Raw genomic sequence first — 17,703 nt, 5'->3', positions numbered from 1 at the left:
GCAAATAAAAGCATATTTGAATTTGGATGAGCATATTTGCTTACAGAAAAAAAATAAGATATCCACCAAAATATTAACTATGTTTAACTCTGAGTAGTCTGATCCATTTTGGGGCTTATCTGAATTTCTCACCTTTTCTGCAATGAGTGTGGCATATTAGTTTCTTACTGTTGCTGTAACAAATTACCACAAACTTGATGACTTTACTAAACAAAAATTTATTATCTTACTGTTTTGGAGATCAGAAGTCCAAATCAGTTTCTCTAGACAAAAGTCAAAATGTGGTTCCTTCTGGAAGGAAGAAACCTTTTCTAGCCTTTTTCAGCTTCTAGCTTTTCCTACATTCCTTGGCTCATGAGCTACTCCTCAAATAACTCCAACATCTTGTTTCTGTTGTCACATCTCCTACTACATGACTCTAACTCCTCCTGCTTTCCTCTTACAGGGACCTCAGCATTCCTTGGCTCATGGCCCATTTCTTTCATCTGCAAAGTCAGCAAAAGGGTACTGAATCTCTCTCATTCTTTGAATCACTTCTGCTCTTCATATTCATCTGTCTGACCTAACTAGGAAAACTGTCCACTTCTAAGGTCTCATGTGACTGGACTGGACCCACCTGGATAACACAGTATAATCTCCCTGTTTCAAAATCCTTAACAACATCTACAAAGTTCCATTTGACCTATAAGGTAACATTCAAAGGTTCCAGGGATTAGGATGTAGACATCTTGGAGCGTCATTATTTAGCCTACCACAAATTGTAATTTTGTAATTTAAAAAAAAAAAAACCCAATTATTTAATTAAAGTATAAAAGTCTATGATTTTCTATGTGGAGAAAATTCTAAACAGGAATGATTAAATCAAGTTCCTATTCAAGTGGCTTTAGTCCCCTGACTTGCATTATTTTTCAGAGACAGAATATTCAACATCATGACTTCCAAACCTACAATTCTTAACATTACTTCAACAGTATATTCATCAACAGAAACCAAGTATAGAGTAATAGGTATAACTCATATATCTGCTTCACCCAGACCATGACTCTGAACATCTTAAGCAAATATGCACTACAGTCCATACATTCTTATTTTGGGACAATACAACTTCCAAAATTTTATCTCTCTTATTTGCCTACTTATTTTTTAAATAAAGAATTTTCTAAATAACCAAAGACATCTGTGTATAGTGTTCCTCCATTTTTTGCCAACCATATTTTCTCCAGTGAAAAGAACACAATAAAGTACAACTTGAAACTATGATAAACAGTGTCACCCTTCTGCATCTAAGTCCATGTATTTTGCCTTTGTCATGACTGCCAAGAGCACTTTATGCTAAAGCTTCAAAGCAGGCTTTTCTGTTTAACTAGCTGAATTAATAAAGGTAGTATGTACTTCCAGAATCAATTTAGTATGTAATACCACAATACTCAAAGTTATTTGCTGTTTGATACAAATGTACTATTATAGTATCTTGGATTGCTGACTGGTTGAAAAAGAGCACTGAAACTGCTTTATATATTACATTCAAAGTGAGATCTAAGCAATTAGCTTATGAAATTAATTCTAAATGTTAGTTGTCTTTTCATTTTTAAGTTATACAGAAACATTTGTTCAAAGTGGATAACATTATAACCTAAGTAGGGTGTTCGCTTTTGTTTTTAGCTTGAATCATTTAGAAGAGTTACCCAAAATGACATGGTTAATATACATGATTTGATGACTCTTTCTATGAAATGTAAATTTTACCTTTCTCCTTAAATGTACAGGTTTTTTGGCCAAAAGGTAATAAAATGTCTGCCTAACTCAGGTTTTTCTTTCTGTTTTTCTTTCTCGTTTGTTTTTATGAGTGAATATACAATTTAAAAGAATTCTAGGACAACAGGCATGGAACTGGGACTGTCCTGGACAACAGAGCATATGATCAGCCCATTTAATTTAGTGTATTAGAGCGACTCCCCTCCATTAGTCCATCCTCACTCTGTGTTTACCTTTGCTCCCTAACCTTCTTAAAGAATTGAAAAAAAGCAAAAATCATGTAAGATGTAGTTTTTCATTCTTCAAAAATGTACAGAAGCTACTGGATTTATGTAAATATTGTAAGATCTACATCCTAGTTGACATTCCACATTAGTAGATGAAATTAACATCTGTCACAAAGGTTGCTCTGAAGCTAATCAGTTATTTCTGAGTACTTATAATCTGGTAAAGGAAAGTTAGGCATGAGTGATTGGCCTTACTACTCAAGCAACAACTGATGCCCTGTGTCCAACTAGTTAGACATGAGTTATCTGAAGATAAAGTTTACAAGGCACAGTACTTGACTAACAGACATCTAGTAAATTCAGACCTCTAGTACAGCTGGAGATGTCTGCTGCCTTTTCATTACCAAGACACTACCAGTAAGTCATGTGCAAAAAGCCTCTATGTAAGTTGTCCATTGTACTAAAGTTCTAAAGTTCCAAACGCATCAAAGAAAAGCATCTTTCTAGACCATTAGGGAAAACTACTTTACTATATGCTGCTCAGTACTCATTCAGGGCAGGAACCCTTAGAATTGAACTGAATTATGAATGTGCTTTAGGTCAAGTCATCTCTCTCTCTATATATATACACTTGTATCTACATTTTTGTACCAAGTTTGAGGAAAGTACAATTAGTCTACAAGGGAAGTAAGTGTTGGCATTAGCCCTGCACACAGACAATGTGAAGGGATGCAAGGCAATTCACAATTAAATTCAACCACTGAAGTGGAAAGAAAACTTCTACTTAGCTTGTGATTGATCATGTACAAGTGGGAGTAAGTTTACCTTCAAGTGGCTTCATTCATAACTGACAAAAAATAAGCAAGCAAACAAACTTTATTAAAAGAATAAACATACGTATTTGTGAAGAATGACCCTTAGCAAATATACGACACAAATACTACTTCTAAAAGGAAAGTAGGTCGGGCACGGTGGCTCATGCCTGTAATCCCAGCACTTTGGGAGGCCAAGGCAGGTGGATCACCTGAGGTCAGGAGTTCAAGACCAGCCTGGTCAACATAGTGAAACCCTATCTCTACGAAAAATACAAAAATTAGCCATGTGTGGTGGCACGTGCCTGTAATCCCAGCTACTCAGGAGGCTAAGGCAGGAGAATTGCTCGAACCTGGTAGGTGGAGGTTACAGTGAGCTGAGATCACATCACTGCACTCCAGTCTGGGGGACAGAGCGAGACTCCATCTCTAAATAAATAAATACGAAAAGCAAACCCTGAAAGGCACTTTTCTTAAGGACCCTTAGTTGTTTTCTCAGAACCTGCTCAGAATCAGTATACTATTCAAGAATGATTCATTGACTTACACTGGTAGCTAAAATTCTTTACATCTACTAATTTTGAACCACAATGATCAATATATGGTCTTACCATAATCTCTTCTTCCAAAACACTTGGTGGCCACATCTTATTGGAAAGAAGGCCAATTCAATTACACAAGGTAATTAACTTCTTTGGATAAAGACAGTGGCATCTGAAAATTTCCAGGTGGGTAAGGACTGGCTATCTCCACAATTTTGTTACCAGAAAAGCAAATTCCAAACCAAATTCTGCTACACAAACAGAAATCTATTTCAAAAAAAATTAACAATTAGACGTATTATAGATCATACGATTCCTCAAGGGTGAGGAGTATCTCCCAAACAGGCAGATTTAGTAACTCTAAAAAGGGGCCGGGCGCGGTGGCTCAAGTAATCCCAGCACTTTGGGAGGCCGAGACGGGCGGATCAAAAGATCGAGACCATCTGGCTAACACGGTGAAACCCTGTCTCTACTAAAAATACAAAAAACTAGCCGGGCAGGTGGCGGCGCCTGTAGTCCCAGGTACTTGAGACAGGAGAATGGCGTAAACCGGGAGGCAGAGCTTGCAGTGAGCTAAGATACCCACTGCACTCCAGCCCGGGCAACAGAGCCAGACTCCGTCTCAAAAAAAAAAAAAAAAAAAAAAAAGAGATATAAAAATATCTCTCGAATTTCACTAATTTCCCCAATGAGAGTCCAGTTCTAATGTTTGCTGTATTGATTATAAATACTGAAGGAGTGGGAAGTGGGGGGAATCTTGCCACCAATAAGAGAATCCTTGTAGTAGTGACCTCCGAAGTGACTAGGATTCTAGCTGGCTACTAATTGGGATGTGAATTCCAGACAAGGGAAGCCTTCTAGACTAAGGAATAATTTCAATAAATCAATAATACCACATTGTCAAAGTTTAAGCATTTTTAAGTAAATTTCAGCCAACATAATAAGAAGATTTAAATTTCTTCCCACTGTCTGATAATTCCAAACTCTTTGTACAAATCTATGGCCTTTCAAGCAAGTGAATAAAGTATTGGGAGGATCTGCTTTTTACATAGTAGCTATGTGACTTGAGGTAAATAATTTAATCTCTCCAACCTGTACTTTCCTCATCCTTAAAACAGATAAAATTACTACCACGAAGCGCTGCTGTGAAAATCAGAAATGACAAATGAAAAGCCAAGATACAGATTGGCACACAAAGTAAATGTCAGGAAGGTTTTGTTCCTGGAGGCTCCCCTCTGCTGGCCATTGTACTGTGAGAGAAACTGCCAGTTCAAGGTCCTTTGCTACTCACGGAATTTTCCAGAAGAGGCCCTGGAACCTTGTCTATCACGACCCAAGTCTCCTGGGATAAGCTTTTCAAAATTCTTACAGACAGGTCATCATGAAGTTGTCCCTCGGAGCTCAAATTTGACACTCATAAAATTTCTAAAGAGGACTACTCCACTTGTAAAAAGCAACCTCCAAGATCTCTTTCCACTGTTATCGCTAAGTGATTTAGCGCGGCCATTTCTTCTGGCTCTAGGAACAGGAAGGTCAGAGCTTTGCTGTCTGTTCTTTTCTGCCCTCAGGTGCCATGAATCTCAGAAGCCCGCAGACTTTGCCTATTGTCACTGTTCCAGGTCTATTCACCACCACTGATTCAAAGTCATCACCAAAGATTAACTGATATCATTCCCCAACAATTTCCTGCTTTTGACAACGGTGAAAAAGCTACAGCTGTTTGGTCAAGTGGTTGTAACCTCTAGTGTTACTGTTCTGACAGTCTAACTGCACTAACCAATCTCTAAATAACTGCAACTCTTGTTGGTCACCCATGTTCTTACTTGCAGCTTTCAATATTAGAGACACAGACCAAGCCTTTCAAGGATGCTAAATACAAAGATAATACCAGCTTTGCACCACAGAACTATACAGATGTCTCAAAATGGACAGTAGACCTCACCTTTCTGTAGGCTAAGAAATAGTCTCATGTCTCATCTTAATAATCTCTTTTTCCTGTGGCAAAGAAGTCACACTTAAATGTCTCCAAATTCCTCCTACTCCCTCTGCCAAACGCTGCCTTAAGTGTGTTCCTCCCTAAATTCTAACCATGATCTCCTAGCACTATGAAAAGAACATAGCCACTTTTTGCAATGATAAGAACTCCCTGGTCCAATCCAAGAGGCCCTACCAGAACACTAGCCTACTTCCATTTCTCAACAATGTGAGGAGTTAGAAGGGAGGGGGGAAATGGTCATGCTTAATTGATAAAAAGCTTAAGAAAGAGGGTCTTGAATAAACATTCGACTATTGATAAATGATCTAATTCAATCAAGTCTTTGGAACTTAATTCTAGCACCTCAACTAGAACTGAATCCCTGGTCTCTCTCTAGCTAGTCATTCACCCAAAACAAAGAAACAGTTCCATAATCATCCCGTAATTATTGTGTCATTAATACGATGGATTTAGACAACCGAGGAAACGGCTCTGTATTTTTGGTATGTACAAAACTGACAGTTTAAAAATTTTGATTAACACTTTAACCTAACAGATTAATCTTTATTAATAATTAATGAAAAGTGCTTTTGTTTTTAAGAAAATTTGAAATTTACATCAACATAAATGTCGATGAATAAATTTCAAGCAAAAAAATTCCTATCAAAAGTCAGCTTAAGCCATTTACAGCAAGCTCATTTAATGATACATGGATTTCATATTTGAACACATTATTTTATTCGATGTAGAAATATGTTTCTGTTTGTGACATATCAAGTTAGAATTTGATTATATTCAGATTATTTTTATTCCATTGTTTATGAAAAAGAAAAGAGATACAGGCCGGGCGCGGTGGCTCAAGCCTGTAATCCCAGCACTTTAGTAGGCTGAGGCGGGTGGATCACGAGGTCAGGAGATGGAGACCACCCTGGCTAACATGGTGAAACCCTGTCTCTACTAAAAATACAAAAAACTAGCCGGGCGCGGTTGTGGGCGCCTGTAGTCCCAGCTACTCGGAGGCTGAGGCGGGAGAATGGCGTGAACCCGGGAGGCGGAGCTTGCAGTGAGCCGAGATCGCGCCACTGCACCCCAGCCTGGGCGACACAGCGAGACTCCGTCTCAAAAAAAAAAAAAAGAAAAAGAAAAGAGATACAGCTCTTTATTTAAAATGCTGAATACTCTTTTAATTTCATCTTAACCATCTATTATCTTGTGAAAATTCTGTATACTGAAACAAGCTTCAACTGTCAATATATAATACTTCATACATATACCACAGTTCTTCCAATGCCTGGTTGAAAATAAATAATGAAACATAACACAATAGGATCCTTACTTGGACTGATGAAAACTATGTGCTATGAACTGAAGAGTATGATTACAGCAATGCTACATACCTGTAGATATTTTTTTTAGTAAAAAATAGATTTTTTTAACTTTTAGTTTCAGGGGTACATGTACAGTTTTGTTATATAGGTAAACTTGTGTCATGGGAGGCTGTACAGATTATTTTGTCACCCAGGTACTAAGCCTAGTACCCCAAAATTGATTTTTTCAAAGCAGGAAATAATATATTGCTTGACTGTAGATTTTAAATGTTCTCACCACACACACAAGAAAAGATAAGTCTGTGAGATGATGGACATGTTAATTAGCTTGATTTAATCACTGCACAATGCATACATATATCAAAATATTACATCATATATCATAGTATATATAATTTTTATTAGTAAATTATACCTTAATAATGCTGGGGAGGGAGAAAGAATCTTGTAGGATCACCTGCAGTGTTAAAAAGGGAACTCAATGTGAGACAGGTAATTCAGACAGTCAGAACTATGAAAATATCAAATACTAATTTACAAAAGTATAAAAACACCACTTACTTATTATGATCCCAATGACACCAAGAATATGTACCATATGTACAATTTGATTAGGAAGCTTCTGAATATCTTTTCAGATGGTGCTAACCATTAGATCTCAATGTTCAGCTGCCCACAGTAGCTAAAATACTTGCCATAATACAAGTGGTAACCCTTTAATCTAATGTTCCACTTTTCTGGCCTTTTCAATTTACCACTCGATTCTTTATTTCTAGTTTTTAACTGCCCCTTCAGTCCTCTCCTCCCCAATCTCTCTGACTGTACAAGACATTGTGTGAAATAATGTCAATACTTTCACAAAAGGCTGTATAACATGCCACTCCTATCCAGAATTGATACGGAACCAAACAAACTGAAAAATACAAATGCTCATCATTGCAGTGGATATTTACGTAACTGCAAATAAGCAATCTCTTTAATATTTTCACCCTATACTGAGCAATTGCTCAGGTTGAGAGAATCACCTAACTATAAGAACATTGAGCGTAGGAAAAAAATCAAACTAATTATCAACAACACCAGGTATCATGCACATTCATACTTTACATTCAAATTTTCATTACTCAATTAATACTTTTCAACCATTTTATAATACATGTGGGGAAAAGTGGCTGCTGACAAATAAGGAGAGAAGCATTCAGAAATTCCTGAAATTGTGCCTAAAAACAAGCAATAAATTCACTAGTTCCTCATCAATCAGTGTAGTCAGAATAGATGCCAATGAACTAGTGAAGGGTGTATATTTTTTTCCTTTTCACCAAAATAAGTTGAACAAAATTCCTGTGTGATTGCATATTTTAAAATCTAAGTTCCATGTTTGCCAACATTGCTAAGCTACTATATCAATTGTCTGGCTTAAGCCAAATAAAACCTTTCATAACTTTGGAAGAAACTTCTACACAGGAAACTGTAGATTTGGACAGGCGAAATTTGTCTGAAAATGCATTGTTTTTATACCAATTCTTAACTATTCAAATTACATGATATTCCATAACAGCCATAGTGGCCATATAATTGAAGACTCGGTATATTTAATGATCTGTTTTTCTAGGTGAGACCAGAAAAAGAAAGAAACAGAATGATGTGAATTTCTCTGCTGCCAAATAACTTCAAGTGGTGCTATCACAATTGGTTTTTAACGGTACAAAAATATTTGGTTGATAGTATTAAAAGAATTCCTGTGGGAAATATCTCATATTCTTATAGATAAAAAAATTTTTTGAATAGCTGTATGCAAAATCACCATTTTCTTTGTATCTAAATTCTATCAATAGAAAGAGGGAAATGAGGCCAGGCGCAGCGGCTCACGCCTATAATCCTAGCACTTTGGGAGGCCGAAGCAGGTGGGTCACTTGAATGCAGGAGTTCAAGACCATCCTGGCAACATGGGAAAACCCTGTCTCTACTAAAAATACAGAAAATCATCCAGGCATGGTGGCACATACCTGTAGTCTCAGCTACTTGGGAGGCTGAGGTGGGAGAATCACCTGAGCTTGGGAAGTTGAGGCTGCAGTGAGCTCAGACTGTGCCACTGTACTCCAGCCTGAGTGACTAGAGTAAGACCCTGAGGAAGGAAGGAAGGAAGGAAGGAAGGAAGGAAGGAGGAAGGAAGGAAAGGGAGGGAGGGAGGGGGAGGGAGGGAGGGAGGGAGGGAGGGAGGGAGGCAGGGAGGGAGGGAGGGAGGGAGGGAGGAAGGAGAGGGACAGGGAGAGGGCAAGGGCAAGGGCGAGGGCGAGGGCTTGTCTTGTTTTGTTCCAACATATTCCAACAATAAGGAAAGATTTAAGAAATTGAAATCACATTTTCAAAATCACTCTAAAGTAATCCTGGGGAAACTAAAAGATGAGTAGTATCTTTTATTATTAAAGAAACACCCTATATTTTTACCTCTATTTCCACATTTGGGTTTAGATCTTTCACATTAAACAAGGTGATAGTGCAAGATCAGAGGTCAAAGATTAATTACCGTTATACATAAATCAAAGCAAACAAATATAAAAACAAAGCAAGGAAAGAAACTTCATGTTACCATCAACATCTATAAGACTGCATTCTACCAACTTCTAACAGTCTGAGTCCAGCCTTGCAATCTTGATCATTATACTAGTTTTTTGGCATAGTTTGAGAGCTTATTCAATGATTCCAGTCTAATACACACACATACACACACACACACAGTTTCATGTAATTATCCATTACACTCTTCCTTAAAATATTTATAAATAATTACTGATTGTGGTTTTCTAAAGGTTTTATAATGGGGCGTGGAGTTCCATGAGAGATAAGTGGTAGTTAGCGGGAATATCTAAAAAAGACTTGTGATTGGCTTAGCCAAACTGATAACTCAACTGTTTCCCAGTAAATTTGCCTTCTCATCTCAATATGACATTTCTGCATATGCATAACCAATTATGTTATATTAGCTATCATCAGATGGAACAATTTAGCAAACAACCTCTAGATGTTAGCATGACACAGAATTGCAATCCCCCGAAGTCATTTCCAAGCACCTTCCTTCTCATGTATTAAGCGATGATCTGCAAATAAGCTTTCAGTTTTGGTCTTGAGAACCAGAATTTTGAACTGTGTTCCCAAAGGCCGCACCATCATCTATTTTATTTCCTTTTTTAAAAATCAAGTGAAACACCATTGACATTGCACTTGTAATTGAAAAGGAGTTAAATCATCTTTCTGTCAAAAATAATAAAAAGCAATGAAAATATGCTTTGCTTTTATCAGCAAATGTGTCTTTCATGTAATAATAATTAGATTAGTCCTTAAGGAATGCTGACAGGTTGAGATTTGAGAAACTGTTTCAAAACATAACTACTTCTAAGATTTGCCCTGATACAGAGGGCAGGAAAAAGATGTCACCTGGGCCTTACAGCCATATTGCTTGTTTAATATTATAATTTTAATTATACATTGAGATAAGAATAAGATAATAAATAAAAATTTCTTTTGTTAATAAGACAGTATGCTAGTCTATAGAGCTTTAAGCTTTAGTCAATAACAGCATTTATCATGTACATATTTACCACGCAGTATGTGTAATATGTTACACATATTGTCTTTAAACCTCAAAGTAATCTTAGATGTCACAAATATACATTCATCGACTTACAAATGTTCTGTATTCTCTAGTAAGGTCATTAACAGTTATTCATAAATAAATTAGTGAAGACTTATATACAATCATCTCACAAAAAAGGTAATAATCATTAGAAAATAAAGTTATAAATCTCCCATAAAAGCTATGATAGGAGCCTGGTCAAAATGAACAGCACAGTCATGAAGTATGGTCTTCTGGGGCAAGTTTTTAAATCTTACTAATAATATTCCAGTAACCCCCACCACCACCATACACAGTGTACTTTTACTCTTTCAGATTGATCTCAATTCTGAATCCAAAGGCCCAAATGAATTCATGCATTTATCAAATGAGCCAATCATCCAATTCTTCCCAGCCCGAGGACTACAAGGCTTAATGGTTTTAACTTCACAGTCTTACAGGATATTCTTGTGAAAACTGTCAAATAGTATATACCTATTTTAAAAAGGTTTATAAGTATGTGAATTGATAGAAAAATATAAAGCAGAATTTCTATTTGGGATTGTGAGATATGTGTTGAGCCCTCGTTTTTTGCAGTCTATAATACAAAATATAAAAAAATACTTCAGCATCTGGAGGTTATACAAGGATAATGAAGCTCTTTAAAATATAGTTAAACATAGATAATCTACTACATATATATTCCACATTTGCAATACATAAATACATATATAATATACAGTTCCAAAATATAATCCTGTGACATTCTTAAACCTGAAAAGAAATTTAAATTTTAAAAATACAGGCAAGGCACAGAGACTCATGCCTGTAATCCCAGCACTTTGGGAGGCTGAAGTGGGAGGATCACTTGAGGCCAGGAAATCAAGAACAGCCTGGGCAACATAGTAAGACATTGTCTCTATAGAAAAATTTTTAAAATTAGCCAGATGTGGTGGCACACACTTGTAGTCCCAAACGCTTGGGACGCTGTGGCAGGAGGATCACATTAGCCAGGCATCTGAGGCTGCAGTGAGCTATGATTGTGCACTGTACTTGTAGTCTGTGCCTTATCTCAAAAAATAAAATAATAAAAATAAAATTAGAGTACTATAATTATATTACTTAAGAATCACTTAATAGGCCAGGCCCAGTGGCTCATACCCAATGGGATTCCTTAAATCCCAGCACTTTGGGAGGCCAAGGTCGGAGGACCTCTTGAGCCCAGGAGTTCCAGACCAGCCTGGGCAATATGGCAAAATACCATCTCTACTAAAAATTTCAAAATTAGCCAGGCGTGGTCGCCCACACCTGTAGACCCAGCTACTCAAGGGGCTGAGGTGAGAGGATCACTTAAGCCCAGAGGGCGAGACTACACTGAGTTGTAATTGTGCTACTGCACTCCAGCCTGGGCAAGAGAGTAAGACCCTGTCTAAAAAAAAAAAGAATCACAGTAAAATGACAAAGTCTATACTTCATCATTAAATCAGAAATCAGTAGACATATAATATAGTCAATTATACAATCAGAATAAAAATATATACACCTAAGCCCCAAAGACGATCATTAGCTTAAAAGGAGTTTGTTGGTCCAGGGAAGTTGGATTGGTCAAGCACCTAATTACTTTCGGCTTTCTCAATCTATATGGAATGTGTGGAGTATCTAAAATTAGTAATAAAGAGAAAAATAACACCACAACTATTAAGAAAACAATGTATAATATAATTAAAGTGAAACAATTACAAGCAAAGTAACGCTACTTTCAAACCAAGACACTAACCTTACTTCTTTAGTGAGCTATCTACTTAAAATCTCACTGTTAAATTTCTTTGGCCAAAAGATGATTCTGAAAAGTGAAACTATATGCCAGGAGTCTTACAAATGCTATTACTCTATTAAAGTACATTTAAGAGTAAAATATCAGTCGTCTTTCTAATAAGGTAACAGCCAAAATGAACAGTCATATTAATTGCATCAAGCATCCCTAAAGTAACACTGCTCATTTGAAAAAAAAAAAGTATGTGTGTGTGTTTGTTTGTGTGGTAGGTAGGTAGATGATGTACTATGAAACCAAACTAGCTCTTCCTCTGGAATTTTTTTCCTTGCTTTAAAACAATTCCTCCTCAGTCTATATATTCAAGGTTTCTTTGATAGTAGAAAGTAACAGTGTTTCAAAGTGAAGTCAATTATTGTTATTATTTCTTACCCTCCTGAAAACAATAATCATGTAAACTAACAGAATACATATCTTTATATACAACCAGGTTTCAATGTCACACACTTGCAAACTAAATAAATAAACATAATGTAAATGAAACCCTGGATCAATACTTCTCAAAAAGAAAGAATAACATATTACATATCCATACATTGTTACATACAAAAAGCAAGACTAGATTTTTCACCTAAACTAGAAGATGAAAGAAATAATTCTTTACTTATATGTCAGTATATACTTAGGGTACGTTATTTTAAGTAAATATTTTTTGTTGAAATGCCATCACAATGTTTCAAGTACAATTTTGTCTGCTACGTAGAGAACAACTATACTCTAAATTCTAAATAATAACAATAATAATTTAGAGGTGAGTTTCTCAGGGAAACTTACACAGCCTTGTACACCTCAGTTGCTCATCTCAAAGGAAATGTCCTATGATGTTACTGAAACTGTCAGCTAGTATTTCCAATGCTCATATGATCTATGTTAGTATTTAGGGAGCTCCTGAACAAAGTGAATGAAAAACTTAACACATTTAAGACAACAGATGTGGAAGACTCAGAAAGATCAGGAGAACCTTCTGCTGTAAGTTTCATATGACTCCAGCCCACATAGTAAATTGTAAATGATTTCAAATCCTCTGCTTTCTCCTGAAACATCCACTCCCCAAACTCCTGTCATCCTTCCTCATAGCTGACATCCTCATAAAGGACTTCAAAAAAAAACTGAAATGAAAGACAAAAGAACTCCCTCCCACTTCTTTAACTCCACACTGACACTCTGCCATTCCTACTGTCACAACACACAGAGATCCCTGTATCCTGTGATGGACCTTCAGCTGTCTTAATTTTGTTTCTGCGGGGATAGCAATATATTCTGAAAGAGATGACAGATGATAGAGAAATTGAAAAAGTCCTCTGTCCAGAAACACTATCTAGTATATATTTATTTACAGTATTCTGTATATAAATAAGCCTCAAGTTCACATATATAAATCTAACCCCAACTTTTTTATAATCTTAAAAAAAAAAAAAATCAGTTAGATCTTTACCTTAACTATCCCAAACAGTCAAACTTTTCAAACTTCTTTGAGAGACAGAAGAAACTACCAAAACAAATACAAAAGGAAAGGATTCCCCTTATAAATCAGTCACCTATCAGGGCTGATGGTTTTCCCTTTCCAGTATTTCTCCCGGTCTCTCCCCCAAGAGTCTTGGCTCATGTTCCAACTGCTCATGACTGAACTCTGGTGCTCTTTCTGCCATAACATTTTTGGCATTCTAAAACCTCCACACAGCAAATCCATGTTTCAGATGTCCTTGGTATGATGTCGCTGTGAAAAGATTACTGAGGCTTCTCGCAATTTGAGTTTAATTCAAGGCCTTTTCATAACTGTACTTCCCTTAAAGACCCCAGCCACCACCTTCAGGCCTGCTGCATTCCGTAAGTGCTTGCTGTCCCTCTCCCTCTGCTCTCATCTCACTCTCTCCATGTAACACGCCTCTTGGTAGCTTCCAAGACACCTGGAATTCACCCTCCATTTTAAAATCCCACTACCAAACCTCTTGAGCCATGGATCAGTCTCTCCATCCTGAACTCCATAAGGAAGTTGGGGGCGGGGAGGAGGGGGAATTCAAGCTGGTCAAAACAAAGTCTATCAATATTACTTTGACCCAATTTGAATATTCTCTGACACTACATCACTTGCTTTAGAATTTAGAAAAGTTAAAATTGTACAGAATTACCTTTGCTTTTTGAGAAATTTTATTGTACATTGTATATGTGGTTATGAAGCATTGCTGTTTAATTAACTGGTCTGCATCCAAATGGAGAGGGTTGTATACAAGGCTTTCACGGTGCCTAGGAGAGTGCTCCTGCTTACCCACAATAGACATTCCACAATACTGATGTGGAAAAGGAGCATGATATGACTTGCATCAGCATTAGACAAAATGTGTCATTTTCTTCGAAGTTGCAAACAGTTGACATTACCCGTAATATAAAAGTAAAGTTCCATAAATAAATTCCTGGCACTCATTGTTACCTTAGTCTAGAACTTTCACAACTTTCTAGATCGGTTATTTTTTTCCACCTGGGGCTTTTAACATCCCTGTGCTCAGTGCCGCAACTCACAACCCTCAAGGTTTAGCAAACTCTGTTACACATAGTTTAAAGAAAGCAATTCATGATTATTCAAGTGATAACTGGAAAGCAAAAGGAGTGCTAGCCAGTCCTCCAGGGCTGAAAAATTCAGCACCTTTAGAGACCTCTGTCTCCACCCCCTGAAATGCTGGCTGTTTACACTAAGAAGACTGGCGCCATGGCCCCCTCTCCCTCACATCTGTATCACCCCCTTCCATGCAACATCCCTCTGGATAGCTCCAGAGGCAACCTGAAAATCCAAATTGCAACTGTAAACAGTGGTGGCTGGACTGAGTCTCCTCCGGGAGTGGCCTGGCCCCAGATAACGGCCCTTCTTCCAACCTGCCTTGAGTGGCCGCTGTCCAGAGCCCCACAGCCTCAAACTTAAGGGCACAGCCAGCCTTGGGATGTTCCTGGACATCACCCCCACCACTTCAACGTCCTACTATCAGCATCCCGGGAATGAAAAATAGGAAGGTTGCAACTTTCAGGTTTTGTCGTTGGAAAATGTGTTTCCATGTTCATACAGAGGTGGAACTAAAAGATGACAGGGCCTTGGGTAGCTGCAGTCCTGGTCAGTTTAGCTGACAGGTGAGAAATTTCTTGTCTCCAGGCCATTCCAGGGGCACTCTGGTGCAGGAAGTAGGATTCCGGCACCAGGAATGCGCTGGTCCAGGGTCCATAGGGGAAGGGGACAGAGGAGAAGAAAACTGGGAAGTCTCAAGGACAAGGAGGGGCGCGGCGAGGAAAGGGCAAGATACCTGGAAATTGTCATGAGAAGGATGGAAATGGGTGAGGAGTAGGCGGACTGGAGACAAATCGGTGAATAGAGGAAGATGGGGCGAGAGGAGGATGAGCAACAGCGAGCGCAGTGCCTCGGGCTGCGGGCGTCCAGCCGCGGCGAGGCCAGTCGCTTCCAGAGCGCCGACGAGGCTGGCGGCCGGCCGAGCCCCGGGAGCCGGAAAGTTGGCGCAGAGAGGGCCAGCTGGGCAGCGCCCCCTGCGCCGCGGGGAGGCGCCGGGCTGGCAGCGGCGCGGCGACTTACCTTCTGGTCGACGATGGAGCAAGCCATCTCGCGGACGTGCGCCAGGCTGTAGTCCCCAGACGAGTCCTGCAGCAGCAGCACTGGCTCACGGCTCAGGCCGATCTGCAGATGGAACGAGATGCCCCCGACCGGGGCCGCGACGGGAGCCAAGAAAGGCGCGGGACCGGGCCCGGACCCTGGGACCAGTGCGGCGGCAGCTGCCGCAGCGGCTGCCGCCACGGGCAGCAGGGGGCTGGGCGGCCGCAGGACCGGAGGGGCGCTCATCGCTCAGCGGGGCGCGGGGCCGGGCAGCCGAGGGCGGGGGCCGGCGGCGCGGCAGCCGAAAAGTTTTGCAGCGGCTGAACCAGGAGCTTCTTTCTCCGAGAGCCGAGACGGAAAATAAAAACTTTCCGGAAAAGTCCCCGCGCGGGGGGAGGGCGAGGGGATGAGGATCAGGAGGGGAGTGGACTGAGGGGAGGAGATGGGGAGGAGGGAAAATGGCCGAGGCGGGAGGACTCTGCGGCCCGGAGCGCGGCCGCCGGCGCGGGGCCGCCGGCGCGGGGGAGGTGCCGCCGCCGCCGCCAAGAAGCTGCCGCCTGGCGCGCTCGGAAGGACGGGGCGGCGGGTCGGCGCGGCCAGAGCGCCGGGCGGGGGCGTGAGGGGCGGGGAAGGGGAGCTGGGGGCGGGCACTGCGGAGCCACCACCCGGCGGGCGCGGGAGTCGCAGGAGCAGTGGCCGCAGGGTGCCCGGTCGCCGCCCCCTCCGCCCGCAGTTCCCGAGGCCTGAGCCTCCGCGAGCCGGGATAGGACCGAGTGGCGGGGCTCGGAGCCGCCGCGGCAGGAGCGGCCCTTCCCTCCCTGCAGGGACTCCAGTCCTCGCGGGTCCCGCTGCCCCGACTGCGGACGGAGTGGATGGGGCGCACCTCCTCACACCCGCTTCCTGGGGTCGCGAACTTCCCGGGCCCCACGGTCCCTGCCACCTCTTCCAAATGCTCGAGGACTACGCACTTCTACAAGTGAGGTGACTTTTGAGGAATTCAAGAATGCTGATCACAGCGGTTCCCCTCGGGTCTTACCTTCGGAGGGTCAAGGGAGGATGGGTCATCCGGAAACCACTTACATCCAGGCCCCTCTGGGAGCCCTGGGGTTTGTTGCCAAAGAGGGTAGAAGCCAATCCACAGAAAGGGATTTAAACTTGTCCCTACCCTTTTTGTCGCTCTGACACGCCATTACAGCCAACCCTACCTACTCCACCCCAGCTCCTAAGGCACCGGATATACACAGTGATCTAAAGAGAGGGTCGCTTTGGAAAGAAAAGGCATTGACTGCCCAAGGGCAGGAGGAGGGTCTGACGCGGTTTCCTTTCCTTTACCTTATTCTTTGCTCCTGAAGTTTCTCCTTTGGAGCTTCAGAAACTATTTTCCTTCTCCTCTAAAGTCTGTTATATAGGAGCAGTGCTCCCACCTCAGCCCCGCCACCATGATCACAAGCACAGCCATCAGGATTGTTCACAACCTGCCCTAATTTGGATCGTTTATTTTTGTTGTTTTGGCAGGGTAGGGATTGTTTTACATTCGTTGGAGATGAATTCTAACTCTCTCCTCCCACCAGGGTGGGCTTCATGGGTGTGCGACTGTGCAGTTGTATAGGCCACAGCTCATAAGACCCGTGTTTGGTTTAATGTTCTGGAACAATAGTCTGCTGTCGCTGTTTCGTTCTTCATAATTTTTAACCAAGGAGTCTTACATTTGTATTTTGCAATGGGCCACGCAGATTATGTAGTCAGCGCTGCCTCTCTCTTCTCCACTTCCCTAGACTTTCCCCTTCCCCTGCTTAAGTACACACATACATACCTAAGCAAACATTTTGTATTTTGTATAGTTTATTTTGTTCTGATATATTTATTTATTTATTTATTTATTTATTTATTTATTTATTTATTGTCTTCTGCCTGTGGCCTAAGATATTGCAAGGTGGCTTCCTTTAGAACGGTGTTCCCAGGGTCAGTAATGGAGCCTCAACACTGCAAGGCTGCACAACTACATTGAAGAGACTTGAATTTATTCTCTGA

At 40.5% G+C, this 17,703-nt stretch overlaps 1 protein-coding gene across 3 annotated transcripts in view; it reads right to left on the bottom strand.

Annotated features, from left to right (window-relative positions):
• The window catches only part of PRKD1 (protein kinase D1), a 372,587-nt gene extending 356,333 nt beyond the window's left edge, over positions 1 to 16,254 (bottom strand). For 2 of the 3 annotated variants that reach the window (XM_050798342.1, XM_050798343.1), the window contains exon 1: positions 15,655 to 16,254. In XM_050798342.1, the coding sequence (XP_050654299.1) occupies positions 15,655 to 15,918 (264 nt within the window). In that variant the 5' untranslated portion in view covers positions 15,919 to 16,254. Of the gene's footprint in view, positions 1 to 15,370; positions 15,504 to 15,654 lie in introns of those variants that run through there. The other variant, XM_050798345.1, reaches the window with a different exon arrangement.
• Between the last annotated feature and the right edge of the window lie 1,449 nt (positions 16,255 to 17,703).

This window comes from Macaca thibetana, chromosome 7 (assembly GCF_024542745.1).
Source record: "Macaca thibetana thibetana isolate TM-01 chromosome 7, ASM2454274v1, whole genome shotgun sequence".
In the NCBI taxonomy this organism is placed as follows: Eukaryota; Metazoa; Chordata; class Mammalia; order Primates; family Cercopithecidae; genus Macaca; species Macaca thibetana.
Note: the sequence above shows the minus strand (reverse complement) of the source record. Positions and strands in the feature narration are given on the sequence as shown.